General features: G+C 41.3%; 1 protein-coding gene across 1 annotated transcript in view; it reads right to left on the reverse strand.

The window, feature by feature from the left end:
* Positions 1–1469: 1469 nt before the first annotated feature.
* LOC100691968 (5-hydroxytryptamine receptor 3A-like) overlaps positions 1470–22064 on the reverse strand; it is a 75835-nt gene continuing 55240 nt past the window's right edge. The window contains exons 5-9 of the mRNA XM_025909866.1: positions 16839–16996; positions 2600–2810; positions 2344–2520; positions 2173–2252; positions 1470–1940 (exon numbers count right to left, since the gene is read on the reverse strand). Coding sequence (XP_025765651.1) covers positions 1713–1940; positions 2173–2252; positions 2344–2520; positions 2600–2810; positions 16839–16996 — 854 coding nt within the window. The 3' untranslated portion in view covers positions 1470–1712. The remainder of the gene's footprint in view (positions 1941–2172; positions 2253–2343; positions 2521–2599; positions 2811–16838; positions 16997–22064) is intronic.

The raw sequence follows: 22064 nt of genomic DNA on the forward strand, positions 1-22064 counted from the left end.
GTTGCAGTAAAATAGTAGCTGAGTAAAGGCCTGAATGTATTCAGCTTCTTGTGGTATTTGAGTTTGCTTAGTTACAGGTGACGGAAGGATGTCCAGTCCATGGTGACCTCAAAGGCCGTAGGTCATCACTATATTCGGAAGAGTATGCCACAAGGAGGAACCTCTATGTTGCAGTTAATTCTTAAAATACATGAATGTTCTGTACATGCAAATTATGTGCTTGTAAACGCAAGAAGGGGCGTTACAATACCCTGATGTTATAAAAGCAATCTAGAGTGTATTTTGGGTAGAGATGTACAACTGTTTGGCAGTTTACACCTCTCCACGCTGCGTGCATTCATTAAAATCAATTGTTTGAACGACCTCTTCTGGACTATCATTGTTTTACTCTCATCCTCAATTTCGAACCCGTAACAGTATGTACATGTTTTGTTTTTTGTTTTCTTTTACAGTTGTAAGAGAAAAGGCTAATTTTCTTCTAATAATGATGTAATAAATATGTAACAATAACAATCCGCTATATTTTCACTCTGAACATTATGTCCTGCGTTCTCTATTGAGAAAGCACTAGCATATTAGAACATGTTATACTCAGTCTTTTATTCAGATAGGCTGAAACTAATGATTTAGAACTTTTTAGAATTTTTTAACTTTTAAAACAAGCTTATGTACGAAAGAGAACTGGAGACATTGGAAAAAACAAAACAAAAAGTGGGGACGTCTTTTTTTCATCCAGAATTCCAAGAAAAAAAGTCAGCATTGTTTCACAATTTATGAGATAAATCATCATCAATAAGTTAAATATATTAAATGCGATAAATAAATAAATCTGAACACACTTTAATGACCACTAAATGATGTGTTTTTGATTTCCATGTTAATTAGACAAACAAAGCTCTTTGGGTAGTATACTGATACAAAATAATACAAATCAAAGAAAGGGTAAGGTTATAAATACACTGCAAATACAGAGAGCGGAAACAGGAAGGGAACTAAACACAATACCACAAGAATAAATAAAGTAGGAAAAATAAAACTGGAACTAGCTAATACACTCAAACTCGACAAGGGCAAAGTGTACAAGGAAGCATCAGGTCAGGAGCTACACTTAAATAATAAACTCTATGAATATACAACTAATGCTCCATCTCATAAATCGTGAAACAATGCATACTTTTTTCTCTGAAGTCTAGAATCACTGTGGCAATCGTTTTTTTTACAATCTTTGTGCTGGTTTTCACCTTTGCTTGTGCTGTCAGCTTTGTGTTCATACCTAAATACTAAGAGAAAGATCATATGTATGTCCTTATCGGGATAGGGATTTGTGTTGCTGTGTGGGACTGTAGCCTCAGTTTATACTGTTAAATGGTAATTATGAAAGAGTGTGTTTCAGGTCATTTTACAGAATAAGATGAAAATAATGTTAACAGCAGTATAATTAATTATTTTCTCCTTGGAGTAATTTACTGCATTACTTTTAAGAAAAGTGTTCTGGGTAATATGTGTAATACATTACTTTTTTGATTATGACCTGACACTGATCACAACACTACTAACACTCTAGAGTTCAATTTCAGAATTTTTTTCTGGTTTCTAAAATGTTTTTGTTTTGGACAAATAGAAATTAACTGCAAATATATAACACAGAGTAAGAAATAAGTTCGTGTGTTTTCTTTTTTGCTTTTGTTTTTTTAGGTTTTTTAACTTTAGCCCTACTTATCCTCAGCACTGTTCCACAATGAAACCATAATTGCTAAGAACACAGTGACTGCAGTCAAATAAAAAATTATGAAAACCTTGTTGATTTTTTTAGCCATTCTGGTCCAGTAGCCAGACTTCCTGTTGCTGCTGAGCAAAGTCACCGTTTTCCTTGTCTCCTGCAGCTCATCTGACACTTTTTCCAGAGCAAAGGACACCTCTGTCAGTTTACTGCTGCTGCCCTGAAAGAGTGGTTTTGTAGAAAGCCAATCAACAAGATGTTAGGCAATCAACAAGGTTAATGATAGCCTTAACATTTGACACACTGGTTTGTTTCTACATTGATTTAATAAAAAATGTTTGCTTCTGATATACAGTTTGAGATACAGGATAATCTCTGCAATGCAAGCATCCCTTTCGGGAGCTTCTGAAATGCACCTACAAAAAGAAAAAAAATGTGCATTTTTTCCCAACCTTTCGGGACAGAGACACAGATGGTGTTTCATGAGAGGATACCTCATCAACAGAGGCATGGTGACTGCGTCTCTTAATCTCTGGAAAAACATTAGGCATAAAGATTAATGCAACACAACTAAAACTGCAAGCAGGGGTTATTTGTGGAATGTTTGCTATGATTAAGCTCACCTCTAAAACAGCTGTAGAAGTTGTGGCTGCCCTGGTTGTTCCCAGAGTTCTCCCCCAGGCTTCGGTCTCCATCTGTCTCATCTTCAACTGCAGAATCCTTTTCAATCAGATGCTTAACCAAAATTGCCTCCAGGAGGCTGAGCAGCATCAGAGCAAAAATTCCAATGCAGTAGACAGCTGAGGAGAGCAGGCAGTATTATTAAATTTGTGGACAAATAAGTATTGACTATATGTGCAGTCAAACACACTTCCTTACCTATAAGTGGAATACTGTCTGAAGAGCTTGGCAGAATCTCATTGAGAAGAAGCTGCATCACTGTGACAGCAAGCAAGATAGTGACCTTGAAGCCGAGTTTCTCACCCCCAGTGTCTGAGATCAGGAAGGAGGATAAGTCCAGAAGCAAGAAGAAGAGCACTGGCAGGATGAAATTGGCAATGTAGAGGACAGACCTCCTCTTCATGGTATTCTGTGATTTTGTTTCCCCAGGTGGTTAGGTACAATAGAAACAGATTTATACTCAAAGAAGTATTATGTGAATTTGTATTCAAATACTAAAGAGAAAGGAGTTAAGTGAGAAGTTTTGGGTGGTCTAAATGTGCCAAACCATGCAGTGTTATTAATGTTGTTTTGGGTGTCTGTAACACCACCACAGGATGTACAGTTGTGTTCAAAATAATAGCAGTCCAACATGACGAATCAGATCAATCAGTGTTTTTGGTATAAATCATATTTTTATATGGCAAATAATTTACCAGTAGGTGTAGTAGAGTCAGAGAAACCAACAGACTCAACATTCATGATATGAATGCACCTGAGTCTGTGTAATTGAATAATTAAGTGAAAGGGGCGTGTTCACAATAATAGCAGTGTGGAGTTGAACCAGTGAGGTCGTTCATTATGTGAAGAAACAGGTATCATTCATGTGGCTCTTATTTAAGGATGAAGCCAGCACATGTTGTACATGCAATATTCTCTGAAAACCTTAGAAAGATGGGTCGTGCCAGACATTGTTCAGAAGAACAGCATGCTTTAATCAAAATGTTGATTGGAGAGGGGAAAACATATAAAGAAGTGCAGAAAATGATAGGCTGCTCAGCTGAAATGATCTCCAATGCTTTAAAATGGAAAGCCAAACCAGAGAGATGTGGAAGAAAACTTAATACTACTACTATTGTTCAAATGGATCGAACAATAGCCAGAATCACTCAGCCAGGGAGATCAGAGACTGTCTGAAGTTACCTGTGAGTACTGTGACAATTAGAGGATGCTTGTGAGAGGTTAATCTATCGGCAAGAAGCCCCCGCAAAGTTCCACTGTTAAAAAAGCAGAAGACCTGAAGAGGATACAATTTGCCAAGGAACATATAACTGGCCTAAAGAGAAATAGAGAAACATTTTGTGGAACTGATGAAAGGTTGTTCTTTTTGGGTCCAAGGGCTGCAGACAGTTTGTCAGACGACTCCGAAACACTGATTTCAAGTCACACTACACTCTGAAGACCGTGAAACATGGTGGTGCAAGCATCATGATATGGGGCTGTTTCTTTTACTATGGTGTCGGGCCTATTTACCTCATACCAGGGATCATGGATCAGTTTGCTTATATCAAAATTCTTGAAGAGGTCATGCTGCCTTATGCTAAATATGAAATGCCCTCGAAACAGGTGTTTCAACAACACAACGACCCCAAACACACCAGTAAGTAGGGATGGGTATCGTTTAGGTTTTATCCGATACCGGTGCCAAACCGGTACTTTTGAAACGGTGCCGGTGCTTAAACGGTGCTCAAACGGTGCTCAAACCGGTGCTTAAAGAATGGAGAACACAAAATTGGTCCAAAAACCTCTCATGTTCAGCTGTTTTTTTTGTAAAAAGATAACAATGTTAGCCTTTTCTGCAGCTATAGGGCATATATGGTATCACTCTTGGATGGAAGCAGTGCTTAAACAATGGAAAAAACACAAACTTTGTCCAAAAACCTCTCATGTTTTGCTGTTTCCCACTTTTTCTTTGGCCATTTTAGCCTTTTTGGCCAGGGTGAAGGGAGTATCTGCCATCAAACAAGAAGACAGCCGCATGTAACTACGACGGTGTTTGCTAGTTCACCTTACATGCATTAATTTCATAACGTGGTTAGCGTACTCAACGTAAATTACACACGAACGACATTAAGCTACTCGCCCAGAGAAGAACGGCTGCTGCTGCTGCCATCATCATCCGTCAACATTTCTGCTACACTGGCAGGGCTAGGGGCCAGGACTCTACTCTTTGGGTTCTTGGGGGATGTTGCTAACTCCGGGTCCGATAACAGGCACCACACCCGCAGTAGATGTGCCGATGTGAGGGCTCGCAGCAAGCTATCAAATATGGTACATTTCTCGGCTTTTAATAAAACGCTATCATCGTCAGATTCCAGGTGTTGCCTCCTTTGCACAGTATCACCTTAAAGCACTTGTTGCAGGCTGCTGAGTTTGCATCTTTTGCTGTGAAGTACAGCCAGACTTTTGACCGCTTTGCCTTGGGCATTTTTAATCTGTAACTCTGCTCTAAAAGAACGTACGTACCTCGGCCTGCCTACTATCCTTGCAAAGGTAAAATGATTGGCTAGAATCCAAAGTGTATGACATCTCAGGAAAAAACAAGCACCGAAAAAAAGCACCGAAATGTGCACTGCTTTTTGGTCTGGTTACTACCGTTTATGTCAGAACCGGTGCCATACCGGTACCCATCCGTACTCACACTACATGGTGAAATTTAAGACTGCCTTCTAAAAGGCCCTATCCCAGTGTTAGCTACACTCAACCATCAGTGGCTCAAGACCCACAAGACCCACTGTGCTTGACCCACGTTTTAAGGATTTAAAGCGTCTCTCAAGGGGAGAGCGAGAAGAGATTTGGACCAGCCTTGAGGCCCTGCTGCAGGAACATTGTAAAGATGCCACCATAAAGGAGCCAGCAAAGACAAAGAGCCTCCTCCTCTCTTCATTGTCTTCAGAGTTTGTAGAGAGCAGAATCAACTATCAGCGAGACAGACTGCCCACCGCAGTGGTAGTCCAGTTGAGCAGCGACCCACCCACAGCTGTCTGTCCTGGCCTGCAAGTATTTGATTAGTCCTGCTATTTATGTCCCATGTGAGAGACTGTTCTTACTTGCAGGTCACATAGTAACAAAAAAGAGACCTGCCCTGAGCTCTGAAAATGTAAACAAGCTAGTTTGCCTAAGTAACTGGCTGAGAGAGATGGAAAGTAAATAAGCAAGGGAGTATTTTGAGTCCAATGGGTTTGTTATGTTTTGTACTAAATTCATCAATGATCACACTGTTTTAGCCTAGCCTAGCCTTATTATTATTATTATTTAAAGACAATACCATTTTGAAAATGTACTTACAGTACTTAAAATAGCACTTTAATTTTAAGTCTGCCTAGTTTGGGCCAGGGATATTATTTTTCTTTCCTTGTTTTGAATTGAAATGCAGTTTAAATGCTTTTTTCCCGTAGAAATTAAAAGAGTTTGAGTTTAAAATATTAATGTTCATGTCTATTATTTAATTCTACTGCCCACTAAAACCCTTTTAAATGAAAAAAAACATTTGCACTTTGTGACAGATTTTCGTGTGTGACTAAATGCGATTAATCGAGATTAATTAATTAGATTATTTTTTGAGTCCCAACCCTAATATTCATATATTTGTATATAAATAAAATGCTGAAATTACTAACTGAATTAAAATATAATAATATTTGCTTACCTGTGATTATGAGCAGAAAGAAGAAACAAGCGATCATTGTTGCTTTCAGAGATCTGTAAGGCAAGGCAAGGCAAGTTTATTTATATAGCACAATTCAACAACAAGGTGATTCAAAGTGCTTTACAGAGACATTAAAAACAAAATAGATAAAAAGCATGATTTAAAATTGATTAAGACAAGCAAACAAACAAACAAACAAACAAAACAGTATATAAAATCAAAAATCAAAACAGTAGATAAAATCAGAACAGTAGATAGAATCAGTAGTTAAAATGTAAGTTTTGGAATTTAAGCTTAAAAGTGTGGATTTGGTGCTTTATTCAAAAGCAGCTGAGAACAGGTGAGTCTTCAACCTGGATTTAAATAAACTGAGTGTTTCAGCTGATCTGAGGCTTTCTGGGAGTTTGTTCCAGATATAAAGAGCATAAAAGCTGAATGCAGCTTCTCCGTGTCTGGTTCTGACTCTGGGGACTGATAAAAGACCGGATCCAGATGACCTGAGAGATCTGGAAGGTTCATACTGGGTCAGGAGGTCACTGATGTATTTTGGTCCTAAACCATTCAGAGCTTTATAGACTAGCATCAGAACTTTAAAGTCTATCCTCTGACGGACAGGCAGCCAGTGTAAAGACCTCAGAGCTGGACTGATGTGGTCCACTTTTTTGGTCTTAGTGAGGACTCTAGCAGCAGAGTTCTGAATGAGCTGTAGTTGTCTGACTGATTTTTTAGGTAGACCTGTAAAGATGCTGTTACAGTAATCAAGCCTACTAAAGATGAATGCATGGACTAGTTTTTCCAGGTCCTGTTGAGACATCAGATCTTTTATCCTTGAAATATTCTTGAGGTGATAGTAAGCTGATTTTGTTATCGTCTTAATGTGTTTTTCTAAGTTTAGGTCTGCATCCATCACTACACCCAAATTTCTCGCCTGGTTTGTGGTTTTTAGGTGTATAGATTGAAGTTCTCTGGTGACCTGTAATCGTTTTTCTTTGGCTCCAAAGACTATTACTTCAGTTTTGTTTTTGTTTAGCTGGAGAAAATTGTGGCACAGCCAGTCATTAATTTCCTCAATGCATTTACCAAGAGCCTGTACAGGGCCTCGGTCTCCTGGTGACATTGTGATATATATTTGTGTGTCATCTGCATAGCTATGATAGTTTATTTTGTTGTTCTTTATAATCTGTGCCAGTGGGAGCATGTAAATGTTGAACAGAAGGGGTCCCAAGATGGAACCTTGGGGAACTCCGCATGTGATACTTGTCTGCTCAGATGTGAAGTTACCTATTGATACAAAGTATTTCCTGTTTTCTAAGTATGTTTTGAACCAGTTTAGTACAGTTCCTGAAAGACCTGCCCAGTTCTCCAGTCGTTTGAGTAATATGTTGTAGTCAACTGTGTCAAATACTGCACTGAGATCCAGTAAAACTAAGACTGACATTTTTCCACTGTCTGTGTTCAGACATATGTCATTAAACACTTTGGTCAGAGCGGTTTCAGTGCTGTGGTTCTGTCTAAAACCTGACTGGAAGGCATCATAGCAGTTATTCTGTGTTAAGAAGTAATTGAGCTGTTGAGAAACTGCTTTTTCAATGATCTTACTTAAAAATGGGAGATTTGAGATCGGCCTGTAGTTATTCATTTGTGTCTTGTCAAGATTGTCCTTTTTCAGTATAGGTTTAATTACAGCAGTTTTTAGTGATTCTGGAAACACACCTGATATTAAAGAAAAGTTGACGATCTGTAACAGGTCTGACTCCAAAGTCTTTGAGACCTTTTTGAAAAAACTTGTTGGCAGGACATCTAAATAGCAAGAGGAGGAGTTCAGTTGACCTAAGATGTCCTCCAGGTCTTTGCTGTTAATAGGGTGAAACTGTTTCATGGTATTTAAACAGTTTTTCGGTGGACACAGTACATATCCTGGATCTGCTGTTGATGTACCAATTGCTTGTCTAATCTTTTGGATTTTTTCTGTGAAGAATTTGGCAAAGTCATTGCAGGCCATGGTCGAATGAAGTTCAGCTGCCACTGACACAGGAGGGTTTGTTAGCCTGTCAACTGTAGAAAATAAGACCCGAGCGTTATGACTGTTTTTAGTGATGATGTCAGAGAAGTAGGACCTCCTTGCACTCCTCAGTTGTAAATTATAATTGTGAAGTTTCTCTTTATAGATGTCATAATGAACCTGGAGGTTTGTTTTTCTCCATCTGCGCTCAGCTTTCTTACACTCTCTTTTTTCATTTTTCACCAGTGTGGAGTTTCTCCATGGAGACTTCTTCCTCCCTTCACCTTAATGGGAGCAATAGTATCCATTACATTTAACATTTTAGCATTGAAGCTGGTGACGAGCTCATTGACTGAACCTCTGGACAGGTCAGGTGTTAATGGGAAGACCTGGTTAAAGATCTCACTACTGTTTTCAGTTATACACCGTTTTGTGATCAGTGCTGTTGATATATTTGTGTGGGCTGAGATTTTACTTTCAAAGAAAACACAGTAATGATCAGACAGGCCCACATCAGACACAGTAACCTTCGAGATGCTCAGGCCCTTGGAGATCAGTAGGTCAAGAGTGTGTCCTCTATTATGTGTGGCCTCTGTTACATGCTGAGTCAGCCCAAAGTTGCCCAGAGTGTTACTCAGGTCTTTAGTCCCTTTGTCCTGAGGGTTGTCCACATGGATGTTAAAATCCCCAACAATAATTACACAGTCAAAATCAACACAGATTACAGACAGCAGTTCACTGAGATCATTAAAAAAGTCTGTGCAGTATTTGGGAGGCCTGTAAACATTAAGAAACACAACTTTGGATGGGGCCTTCAGCTGTAAAGCCACATATTCAAAAGACTGAAAACTTCCAGGAGATAGCTGCTTACATTGAAATGATTCATTAAATAAGACAGCAACCCCTCCTCCTCTCCTGCTCACCCTGGCCTCACTGATAAAACTGTAGTTAGAAGGGGTCGATGACAAGGGTGTTGTATGCACCCTTGTCCTCTGTGGGTTCTTAAGATGCTTCCTGCTCCATTTAAGTCAATGCCTTACCCTAGAAGAGGGTGGGGCAAATGTAAAAACTAATTATCCAAAGAATCTAGCAAACAGCAGCAGAGGGTGGGCAGGGATACAAAGGTTGACACTTCACAGGGAACCAGACACGAATACTTTCTCTCTCCTTCTTTGTCCATTTGTTGCAGCAACACAGCAGAAGACAAAAATTCACAAGACAAAATTAGTCCCATGCAAATTATTGATTATATCTATACGATTCACATAACTCATTACAAGAAACTTTCAATATTGAGTGTTTTTTCCCCATATCTTCTAACATGCCAATTTATTTTGTTGTGATTAATAATTAACCAGATCCGTATTTGCTTTAAATGACAATTTCATTTAAGACGGAGTGATTTATGTAAGTCTGGGATGGTATGTGTTAACAGCCACTCATAGATCCTACCTGCTGGATCTTCTTTTCTTTGATATTGCTGTTATGACTGATGAGGCCGAGCTGGTGAGTTTCTGTGTTGACTAAATAACGTGTTAAAGCTATAAATATGACTATTACCGAACTGTGCTGTTGTTAATAGGGTTGCTTTTTTAATGTTGTATGGTTGTTTATTTTGTGTCTTTCAGTTGGTTGCCTGGCTTCTGGTAAAGGCACGGTTACTGTACTGGTGTTAGCTTATGCTTGTGCAATAAAACTTGTAAAAGGCAGTAATCAGATGTCTGAGCCTGAGTACGACACAGTTTCATCAGTTAAAACACACCCTTACGGTGGGAGTTTACTAAGTTAAAGGTAGTTAGCTTAGTAAAAACCATACAAATATAATCAATGACTTCTCCAAAATCTCAAAAGCCCCTTTAACATACAAAGCAGCACGTTGTGCTCTGAAACCTATTCTTTTCTATTGCTTGCCTCATCCTAAACCAGTTACCAAATGAACCAATCATAGTGCAGCGGAAATGCAAACATGCCGGCGAGGAGTACTCATGCATGTCGCAGTAAAGGTTTGACTGGGTGAGCATTATTACTTCACCGCAACCAATAGAGACAATGTCTAAAGTCGTGCCAAGTTCAACCACATAATGCATGAAAACATGGAGAAAAGCTGATTCTGTATGTATCAGAGTTTAGAGTTCAGATGAGAAAGAAATAAAATGACAATGACTGAAGCTGCAGCAAAAGATACATTTTGAGCCATTTGCTCCAGCCAGCAGTCAGGGCAGTGCATCTTGCTTTTTAAGTGAAATACTCTTAAATACACAATCAACTGGAATAAATAAACCATAATGTCACTCTCTGAGAATGCAATATCCAGGTCAGGACCATGCTGTCCTTCTTCACATTGGCAACAATAAATATTTAAGCATAAATATTCCCCCCAGAGTTTGATCTCAGTTACATCCCTCTTTTAAAAAAAAGACCCTAACCCTAAAATCCTACCCCAGCCATATTATCTATTCTCAGTGCTCCGAATTACACCAGCATAACTACAAAATTCTACTGGGAAAAGCAAGAAACCCCAAACTGCCATATCAGCACTACAGAACAAATCACATAGTGAAGGACAATTAGTGGTCTGACTAAGGCCAACTGGTCAGACTGGGCAGCATCACCTCATCCCCCGTCACACTGAACACTGGTGCTCCACAGGGGTGTGTACTGAGCCCTCTCCTGTACTGGTGTACATGTGGCTGAGGATCTTACGTGGTCAGTACACACAAACAAAACAGTGAAGAAGGCGCAGCAGCGCCTCTTCTTTCTCAGGAGACTGAAAAGATTCGGGATGAGCCCCCGCATCCTCAGGACCTTCTATCGCTGTGCCATTGAGAGCATCCTCACTGGATGCATCACCACCTGGTATGGCAACAGCGCCGCTTACAACTGCAAAGCTCTCCAGAGAGTAGTGCGGTGTGCTGAACGGATAATTGGAGGTGAGCTTCCCTCCCTCCAAGACATCTACAGGAAGCGGTGCCTGAGGAAAGTGGGAAGGATCATCAAGGACTCCAGTCACCCCAGCCACAAACTGTTCAGACTACTTCCATCAGGAAGGAGGTTCTGCAGCATCCGGTCCCGTACCAGCAGACTGAGAGACAGCTTTTTCCACCAGGCCATCAGACTGCTGAACACTTCATAGACACCTCACCCTCACTACTGGAACTTCAACATTATGCACTCCATACTGTACATTAATGCCACTTGTTTTGCACATGTCCAACGACCAACCTCTGTATATTTTATATATTTCATTTTATTGTTTACTCTATTTAATTTGTAAAATATGTGTACACACACACACACACACGTAGAAAAACATATTTAGTATACACATCCAGTAATGCATACACTCTTATATTGTACATATATTTATTACTCTGAGATTTAGCCATTCTTATATTTTGCTTGTTATATGTTATTGTATTTTTGCACACCTCTGTTGCTTGAGAAGCTCGCACACAAGAATTTCACTCGCATGTACTGTACCAGTGTACCTGCACATGTGATGTGACAATAAAAGTGATTTGATTTGATTTGAATTATAACAACTGACAGATACAGATAGAACTTAGTCAACAGAAAAATATTTCAACTTTCCAACTTTTTAGACACGTTGCTGCTGTCATACTCAAAATTAGGTAATGCTTTTCATAGAATGTGTTTTTTTTTCTGTTTAAATATTTGATGACAATCATCAGTATTGATGGAACAGTCCCTGTTTTCTTTATTTTTTGCTTTTGCAAACTCATACTCACACAGACTCATACTCAAAATACAAGTCAGAGCTTTATTAAAAAAAAAGAAAGAAAGAAAGAAAGCTTTGTTTCCAAAATTGGAGTTCAAGTTATTTTTACTTCCAATAGTGTTAACATACCACACAGGTCATGAACAAGATTTTTTAAAATTTTCATTGTAAGTGGGGTAAAGCAGTTAATTAAAAGTAGTCTAACATAAATGTAAATGCTGTAATTTGATTATTTTAATACACCATGTAACTTGGATGGATTCGATGCTGGCGTGACCACAGTGCATACGTCTGCTGTTGCTCACAGTGGTCCAAGGGGCCGCTCAGGGAGTTTGTGTGTTTGCTCAGACACATGAAAAATTAGAGGGAACATTGGCTATGGGGAGATGAAACAAACATTCGATAAAATACTGTTGGGTGATATTGCATGGTCTGAATGAGAACAGAATAACTTTGGTATTCCTCTGGAAAATCACCTACAGATTGAGGAAGAGTTGTACAGTCTTAGTGCCACCGGTACGAAGGATTTCCTGTGGCGGTCAGTTCTGCATTTCAGGGTGATGAGTCTTTTGCTGCGTGTGCTCCATTGGTCCATCATGAAGGCATGCATGGGGTGGGAGGGGTTGTCCATGATACAAAGAAGCTTTTTTTAGCATTCTCCTTTCAGACATGTTAAGTTGTTGATGGTTTAGCTCACACCACTCAACAAAGCAGTCCACCACACTCTTGTACTCCTCCTCCTGTCCATCCCTGATACAGCCCACAATGGCAGAGTCATCAGAGAATTTCTGCAGATGACATGACTGAGACTTGTACCTGAAGTCAGATGTGTAGAGGGTTTTGAACCCCGATCCTTTTTCCCCATGACAGAACAGAGAAAACCGACACATAGTGTGTTAAAACATTTATATTTCTTTTTATTCAATCATCTTCCGGAAGAGAGACACCCCTGCACAGCTCAAACGCCAGATGCAAGAGCTCTAACATAGCATCATGAACTGTGCCTCTTATAGGTTTTATTTTGGTACTTTACACATCACACACAGTTTCAAACATTGCTTATATGGAAAGTTCCTCTTTTCTGTGTCTTATCTATTAATATGCCTGTGCACTAAAACTTCCTGTTTTTCAGTCTGGCTGAACACTTAGTTTGTGAGTCAAAGGTGGCCTTGCTCTACAAGCCTTCATTATTAAAGTACATAAAACATTATAATGAGCAGATACACATTAAAAAATATTTCTTTTATTCCTAACAAGGGTGAAGAGGAAGGGTGATAGGACAGTCCCCTGCATCTCCCCCGTGCTGCTCATGATGCTCTTCAGCTGAACATGCTGTGGTCGACTTGTTAAATAGTCCATGATCCAAGCTACCAGTGGGGTCCACCTGCATTTCCGTGAGCTTATTCCCCAGCAGTGATGGTCTGATCATGTTAAAAGCACTAGAGAAGACAAAGAACATGACCCTAGGTGAGAAAAAGCCTCATCCAGCAGGTAGATGATGGCATCCTCCACGCCGATATGGGGTTGATAAGCAAACTGCAGGGGGTCCAGCCAAGGCTCCACCAGCAGACGCAAGTGTCTCAGGATGAGTCTCTCCAGCATCTTCATGACATGTCATGAGGATTTTCGATACAGGCACAGTGGAAAGCATCCTCACACAGAACATCACATCCTGGTTTGGGAACAGCTGTGTTAAGGACCAAAAAGCTCTTTAGAGAGTGATCCGTACAGCTGAACGCTGCTGCAGGATTGCTCTCCCCCCACTTCAGGACACCTACACCAGGAGATGCTGGTGTAGGGTCCTTCAGCACAGATACTGAAGGACCCGTCCCATCCTGGCAACAAACTGTTCCAACTTCTGCAATCTGGTAGAAGGTTCTGCATCATCTGGGCAAGGATGCACCTGAGGGCCCTGACTTAGTAAAGTCTAGTCTCAGCAAGTTTTCTCTCGTGTCTTCGTGCTTTTGTATTAACAAGCGTTTCTCTGTGTACAGACTCCCTGGACTGTTTCCCCTGTGTGTCCCGTGTGGTGAGTGTCAGAGAGAGAGAGATTGGTCACGTGCGTGGATTTTTTTGATGAGGAATGAGTGCTTTTCCCCTGGATTTCCCTGGAGCCCTGTCCCCTTAACTGTTGTATATAGCACTGTCTGAAAAGTTACAAAAGTAATGAGTAACGTAATGCAAAACATAAATTTTATCCAAACTAAAGGTTTAAATGACAGTCAATTTCCCTCTTTCATGCAGGAAAGAGATTCAGAATCCTTATCATACAGAGGTCCGTTGGCTGAGTTGGGGAAAAGTTCTTTATAGAGTTTTTGAGCTCAGCAAAGAAACCTGTCAGTTCATGGACATGGCATGTATGATGTGGGAAGGCATTTCAAGTGAAGCTGCTCCTATGGGAGTCACAAATGCACCACTGCAACTTGCCTCACTTTTCCCGTTACTAAGTAATGTTGAACCAAGTCGGCGCAACAGTGTTCCCAAATGCGCACTTTTCTGATAAACTGAGCGCACTGAGTTCGCACGGCGCTTTGGTGACTTTGGAGCAGAAAAAGACAATTTTGAACTGCTTCCCAACCCATTTACAGCTGACATGGAAACTGCACCTGTGCAGATTCAGATGGAGCTGATTGAGCTGCAGTGTAATGGGACACTCAAGGCCCGCACAGTTCATTCGTTCCATACCTGAAGCAATGCCCCAGCTCCATCTACATGCGGCTCGAACCTTGTGTATGTTTGGTAGCACACATCTGTGTGAGAAGCTGTTTTCCGTGATGAAGATTAACACAACAGCACACAGGAGTTGTCTCACTGATGAACACCTGCAGTCCATCCTGAGAATCTCTACAACACAAGACGTCACACCAAACTTAAACGAACTTGTTGCCAAAAAAGATGCCAAGCATCCAGCTCTGAAAAAATGGCATAAGAGCAAAGAAAACTGAATCTTATGATTTGTTGTTCTTTTTAACTTTTGGTGAAAAGCAGAAATGTTATTTATATTTCCAGTTTTTGTGTTGTGCATCATGTTCATATTTTGAATTCGTATCATTTTGACAGGAGATACTATTATGAGGAGCAAAATATTTTATTTTTTTATAAAATAGCATAATAGCAACAAAATCTCATTGTTTTGATTTGTTGTTATTTTACCGTTTACTTAAAAGCACAATTTTCATTTATTTTTTTCTGGGGTTTTTGGCAGCATGTTCATATTTCTAACTTGCATAAATTTAACAGGACATATTTTTATGGAGAGCAAAATATTTAAAGTCAAAGTTAAAGTTTAATTTTTCTAAGTTTATTTATTCTGGAATAATTGTCTGCTATTATTCATATTTATGTTTAAAAAAAGTTGTTTTAGTGTGTTCAATAAATGTTCATCTTGTCTGACCTGCGACTTAAAGTGTGCCTTGAGTTTCGGCCCCCAGCGCAATAGAGTTTGACACCCTTGATTTAAGCTGTCTGAATTACTGCAGGGGATGATGGAAATTCTGTGATGCAGTGGCTACTTAAATAAGAATTACTATTAATATTATTATTATTATTAATAATAGTAGTAGTAGTAGCTCAAGCAATAAACAGACATTCATGTCTTGCATTTTTCTAAGAGGATAACAGAACTTCCTGTAATCATCCAAACAACTGTTGAAGAGCATTTATGATACATTAAAATGTAAAAGTATTTGAATTCACAACAACCACTCATGGCTGATGCTGTGTGTTTGAGATATTTATGTAAAGCAAACTGAAAACAGCAGTAATTGCAGTATATAGATGTTCATAATGTATCTGGGAAATCATTTCCTCACTGGCTCGGGTAAAATCAGGATGTGGGTAAATGCTTTTACATGTTTGCATCTTTATTTTCAGCATATTGAGATGTAATAAGTGCTCCATCAGTAGAGGGAGAGAGGCCCTGTTTGGAAAAGGTGAGAAAGTTAATGACAGTGATTTCTTTTTGTTTTTGTCTACTGTCTGTCTGTCTGTTCAGATCTCTTGTAAGTCCCGTGTATGTTCTCCTGACGTCTTAAATCATTTTCCATGTTTGTTCCTAGGTTTTTGTTCTGGACTTTGTTTGGATTTGCTTGGTTCCACTCGTGCTGTCAGACAGACTATGCTGACAGACTTTGTTACCGGGTCAAAGGTAAGTTGCCACATTGCCTTTGTGTTCTCCACTTGTGATATTTTCAATTTTGCCAGATAATTAATCTTCACCTCAGTTATCTAAGTACCATCTACACTCTGCCGCTACCCTTTAGTGCTGATATTTGTTGTACCTCACAAGTATGTTTGAAAATGTGTACAATTCTGCCTTGAAGGTATTGTCTAAAACCCTCCAGTCTTGCTACAGTCATTTCATTATGGTCGTTTAGTGACCATCATCAGAGCAAAGACAGTATGAAGTATTCAGTGAAGGCAAGACTTTTTGTGCTTCTTTACCTATAAGTGTGATCCTGTTTGATGTTGCAGGCAGAATTTCATTAAGGATAAAAAAATAAATAAAAAAAAATAAAAATAAAGGATGAGCTGTAACACTGTGACGGCAAGCAGAACAGTGACCTTGAAGCTGAGCTTCTCACCCCCGCTGTCTGGGATCAGGAAGGAGGCCAAGTCCAAAGACAAGAAGAAGAGGACAGACAGCAAGAAGTTGACAACACAGAGAAGCAATCGCCTCTTCAAGGTGATCTGTAAAAATCTGGATTTAGTTCAAATCGCTGACAAGCTCAAGCACAACTGAATGAAGTGTGCAGTAAACCTAAATAATGCATTAGGTAAATGCGGCATATTTGCAAAGCAGTAAAATATAATTGAGCAATACTAAGGAAAACCATGAAGAAATGAAGAATAGAGGCAATAAGATGAAGTAAGAAAAAAATAGATAAAAATAGAATAAAAAAGACAGAATAGAGTGAAGCAAGGCAGAAAAGGAAAAAAATGACCGCTGGTCACTGTACTGAAAATCATAATGCCAAGCTACTTTCTGATTTTGTATAGAAATACATACAGTGTAAATAATGATGTCTTGGCCAACTAAATCACTGGCATTGTTGGCAGTGACTGTCATGTTTATGAACAGCCACTCATATTGTTTCCGCATCAAATCAGGAGACCACTCTGTCGCTTCTGTAGAGTTGTCACTTGGCTGCAGCCGAATGTCATGATCTGAAGTGGAAATGAAAGGACACCAAAGCATCACATCACAGCATAGGTCGCACATTCTGTATCACCCCATTCGCCTAATGTTGAGTCTGCTCCTTGCCTGCGAGAGATGCTGTTCACAAGTCATCAGTCAGCTATAAACTGTACACATCAAGTAGAGGCGAAAAGAAGCCAACACAAAATTGTCGTTCCTTCAGTGGCCACTGGAGGATAGCCCCAAATGTGAGTGATTCCTCATTTAAAAATATTTGTACTTCACAGCTGAAATAAACAAAAATGAATTTGTATATCTGATTTTCCTCTTCATACCAAATGTATTGGAATCTTTTGCTTGCTGATTTTTTTATGCAAAACTAAACTCTATAAATATATCTTGAGTATGTCAAAATAATGTTTTTGTCACGGCTGGGGCAGCAGTCGTGTTGAGGATGAATGAGGACCCAAAATGCAAGCAGCCGACTGGTGATATGAGTGAGGGTTTATTTACAGGTGGCAGTGGCAGAACAGGCAGTGAGGAATGACAAATGACTAAAGAAACCTAAACTGGGAAAACTAAAGAGCAAACCTGAAGTCATATGAAACGGAGAATGCAGAGAGACACAGAAGAACGCAGAGGTACACCGAGATACACAGAAGAACTCCAGCTGACGATGAAGGAGGCTGGAGCGGTCCCTCAGACCCTCCAGCTGACGAGTCAGGTTGCTGGACGGGCTCCTCGGGCCCTCCAGCGGAGACAGGAGGCCGGAGCGGTCCCTCGGACCCTCCAGCGGACGAGGCAGGTTGCTGGACGGGCTCCTCAGGCCCTCCAGCGGAGACAGGAGGCCGGAGCGGTCCCTCGGACCCTCCAGCGGACGAGGCAGGTTGCTGGGCGGGCTCCCCGGGCCCTCCAGCGGAGACAGGAGGCCGGAGCGGTCCCTCGGACCCTCCAGCTGACGAGTCAGGTTGCTGGACGGGCTCCTCGGGCCCTCCAGCGGAGACAGGAGGCCGGAGCGGTCCCTCGGACCCTCCAGCTAACGAGGCAGGAGGCTGGACGGGCTCCTCAGAACCCCCAGCGGACATGAAGACGGGCTGGCCGGGCTCTCCAGAACCCCCAGCGGACATGAGGACGGGCTGGACGGGCTCTCCAGAACCCCCAGCGGAAACGGTCACTGAACCAGCGGGCACAGGGGCCCCCGGCACACACACGGCTGACCGCAGCTGCACGGAGCACTGACCCTGCTCAGGCAGCAACAGCCGGGTGCAGTCCTCAGCTGGGCCTTTAGCCTCCAGGGGTCCAGAGCGGGCTGAGGGCTGAAACTCAGCCTCTGGGGAGGCCCTGGAGTGCATCACAGTCACTGAAATGGCCAGCTTTTGAGGACTGGTTACAATACTATGCGGTTTGTCTCTCTGCTTAGAATGAACAGATGAAAAACAGTTCTTTTCAGGTTGAAATGACTTGGATTGTTGTACAGGTGGAGCAACTGACACAGGACGCAGGGCTAGTGGCTGCTGAAGAGGAGGCTGGACTGAGGGTGACTGAAATAATGGTTGGGACGACAATGGTGGTGAAGTTGGAGACTGAGCTGATGGTAAGGCAGATGATTCTTTTACCAACTGAGCTATTGACTGGGCTATGGATTCTAACATAGTTTGCAGTAAGTCTGGCTGTGGTAGTGACAGAGCTATGGGTTGTGAGGCAGAATGTGATGGAGGTGACGACTGAGCGGCTAACTGAGCTTGTGGCTGCCGTGCGGCTAACTGAGCTCCTAGAGGCTGGGCAGCTAAGTGAGCTCCTGGAGGCTGGGCAGCTAAGTGAGCTCCTGGAGGCTGGGCAGCTACGGTCTTAGGAAACACATTCTTATAATCGACAGTAGCAGGTGAGCCAGGGAAAACACCATAGTCCTTACTGGCGGCACAGAAAACGGCCCCAGAATAAACAGTCCTTAAATTGGAAGGTTCGTGGTTATTGTCTCTTTTACTCACCACAGCCGGCAATTCGGAAGTCTCGGGGTCCGGCTGTGGCGATGGGCGTCGGTGGCGTGAACGTCACTTCCTTCTTGGGGATAGCACCGACCGGCCGGGTAATTCCACATCCGGCGGGCCGGGCCGCAGATTCCCCGGCGGGCAGAGCAAAACATTCGCCGCCGGGCTGGGTTGGGAAGCGGTAGCGGTTGAAGGGTGAAGGTGAAGCTCGTTCAGAATGAAGTCCTGTGCGAGCGGATGAAGAGAGTCCAGTAGCCAGTGGTGAGCAGAGTGTAATCGCTGTAGCCTGGCTTCTACAGCGCGGTGCAATTCCTCCCCCTCACGTTCGAGCCAGAGATTAATCAACCTCGAAACAGAGTCAATTACTTCCTCCCGAAACTCCTGGGAGGGTGCGGATGCTGCTGGGTCCATGTTTGGTCGGCTCGTACTGTCACGGCTGGGGCAGCAGTCGTGTTGAGGATGAATGAGGACCCAAAATGCAAGCAGCCGACTGGTGATATGAGTGAGGGTTTATTTACAGGTGGCAGTGGCAGAACAGGCAGTGAGGAATGACAAATGACTAAAGAAACCTAAACTGGGAAAACTAAAGAGCAAACCTGAAGTCATATGAAACGGAGAATGCAGAGAGACACAGAAGACCGCAGAGGTACACCGAGATACACAGAAGAACGCAGACTACACAGAGATACACAGACGAGCCGACGACAGGCACAGACTGACACCCACTATATATACACACACAAACAAGGAGACCAGGTAATGACATACAGGTGGGAGCACAGCTGATTCTAATACACAAGACGACCTGAGGATACAAGCTGAACACGATGACAACAGACACAGACCATCAGAATAAAACAGGAAATCCAGAACACGAACAGGGCACAAGGGGAGGAGACAGAATACCAAAATCAGAATACACCCGAGGCACAAAATGAACTTCAAGGAAACACAAAACGCTGGGTCAAAATGACCCAGGATCATGACAGTTTTGTCCACAGACTCAGACTGTGGACTCAGTTGCTTTATTTTGATTATTATTATCTTTTGATTTCGGATTTATTCTGGTTAAGACTTTCTAGTTCTTTGGTTTTGGTTACTGTGCTTCCTTGGTTTAGGGTCTAGTCATACCTGCCCATGTCTTCCCTTTGTTCTCTGTTAGTATCATGTCTCTGAGTTCTGTCAGTGTATCTTTCCTCTTTTACTTTGAAGGTCCGTGTCTGATGTTGGCATGTTCAGTTTGTGTCCTCCCTGTCTCGTCATGTTAATTAGATTCAGCCATGTCTCCCTCCTGTGTGCAGTTTCCTCGTTTCCTTGTCCGAATGTGTTTTTATAGTGTGTGTTCTCTTGTGCTCGTCACTGGTCTGTCTGTATTACCTCTGCTTATCGTCCCAAGTTCCACTCCGTGTTCCTCTGCAAGTAATCCTGTGAGTTTAGGGTTCGGATTCATTTGTTAGATTTTCCCAGTTTAGGTTATTTCTTCTCTGTCCTCAGCCTCTCCATTTCTGTCTATAATTTCACCATGTGAAAATAAAGCTCACTCATCACATCTAAGCCAGTGCCTGCATTTTTGGGTCCTTCACTCACATCTCCACATTTCTGCTGCTGTAGGCGTGACATGTCTTTCTTATTTTTTATTATTTCAACTTGATATGTACCCCACACATATACACCCCACACGTATTTTTTTTTTAATGTTTAATTTTACGGTGTGCTTACACTAGGCTGCTGTGCCCAAACATATCTGACCCCCATAATCCAGAAGAGTACACTGGTTAGCAAGGTATGTTTGGCCTCAAGTTGTAGTTTTCAGTGTCATCGGGTCATTCTGAACTTCAACATATCCTTTGTCACTGATAGTGTGATAAGGACTTGGAGGAGCTTTGTTCATTTCTGTCCTGTATGGAAACAAAGAAACACGCAGGTTCCTCACAAACTAGAAAAGCACAAATATCAAGTCATTGTTAGTTCTTCTGTATACCTCTCTGTAGCTGCATTGGTACAAAACCTGATGTAGGTTAGAGATTCATTGATACATAAGTACATATACACTTCCTAACTGCTTATCTCACAAAAATCACAGTAGCACTGTAGTCTTTCCTAGCTGCCACTGAACAAGAGGTAACCCTATGACACTGCGCACTGGTATTTGTCCATAGACCATAAAAAGCATGCTATCATTGATCAGTTTTTCATTTTACATCATTAAGTCCATCTCATTGCCTTGTTGTCACCTTGAAGAGCTACTGGTGTGATTTGGCACTATATTGAGTGCTGAATCACACAAACACCTCCATTTCAAACAATTTGAACAACTTTTTAAGGTGACCACTGATAAACATTTATTTATTTTTATCACATTTATACTGTTAGAATATAAACATGGTCAGAATTTCAAATAATGACACCAGTAATAATCCCTGTGATGCAGAAGTTCAGTCTCAAACTGTTTGCTATCTGTTCTCTTTTGCTTTGTTTTTCTTGTGGGTCTCAGTCATGATGGCACATTTCTGGTTGGGGCCACACCAAGGCTACTTTTCTGAGGAGAAGCCAATCAGAAGAAAGCTGGCTTTCAGGGATAGGGGCTTAAATGTCTTGTTATGCATAGTTTATGAACTAAGGAGCTGAGGATTATTTTGAACTGTAACTCATGTGAAACTTCTCTAGTCAAGTCAAAAAATAAAATATGGAGCAGGAAATGATTGTAATTGGTCCGAGTTAAAGGTTTGGGCTCGACTTTCTGGAAAGACGTGTTCTATCTATGTCTCTGTATGTGAGTATACTTATACTTACATTTCTTCAATGGTGAGATTTGTCTTCCACAAAACCTCAATAGGTAGAGAAACATTTTTAATGCAAAAAACTGATCTGGATCCAGGAAATATATTCATTGTGCCAACTCTGCCAATGAAACAAAATGAAGGAAAGGTAAAAATAAGGGCAGAAAGATAAAAGACTGTTCGTTGTTCAGTTTTATGCATGATCTAGTGGCAGAACTCACCATCACAGTCCAAACATAAGGAATAAACTTTTGGTTTTCCTCAACCTGTAAAAAAAAACAGATATGTGACAAAATCACTCTTTGGTTGTTATTTAGAACTCTTAATGC

The sequence above is a fragment of the Oreochromis niloticus genome, linkage group LG8 (genome assembly GCF_001858045.2).
Source record: "Oreochromis niloticus isolate F11D_XX linkage group LG8, O_niloticus_UMD_NMBU, whole genome shotgun sequence".
In the NCBI taxonomy this organism is placed as follows: Eukaryota; Metazoa; Chordata; class Actinopteri; order Cichliformes; family Cichlidae; genus Oreochromis; species Oreochromis niloticus.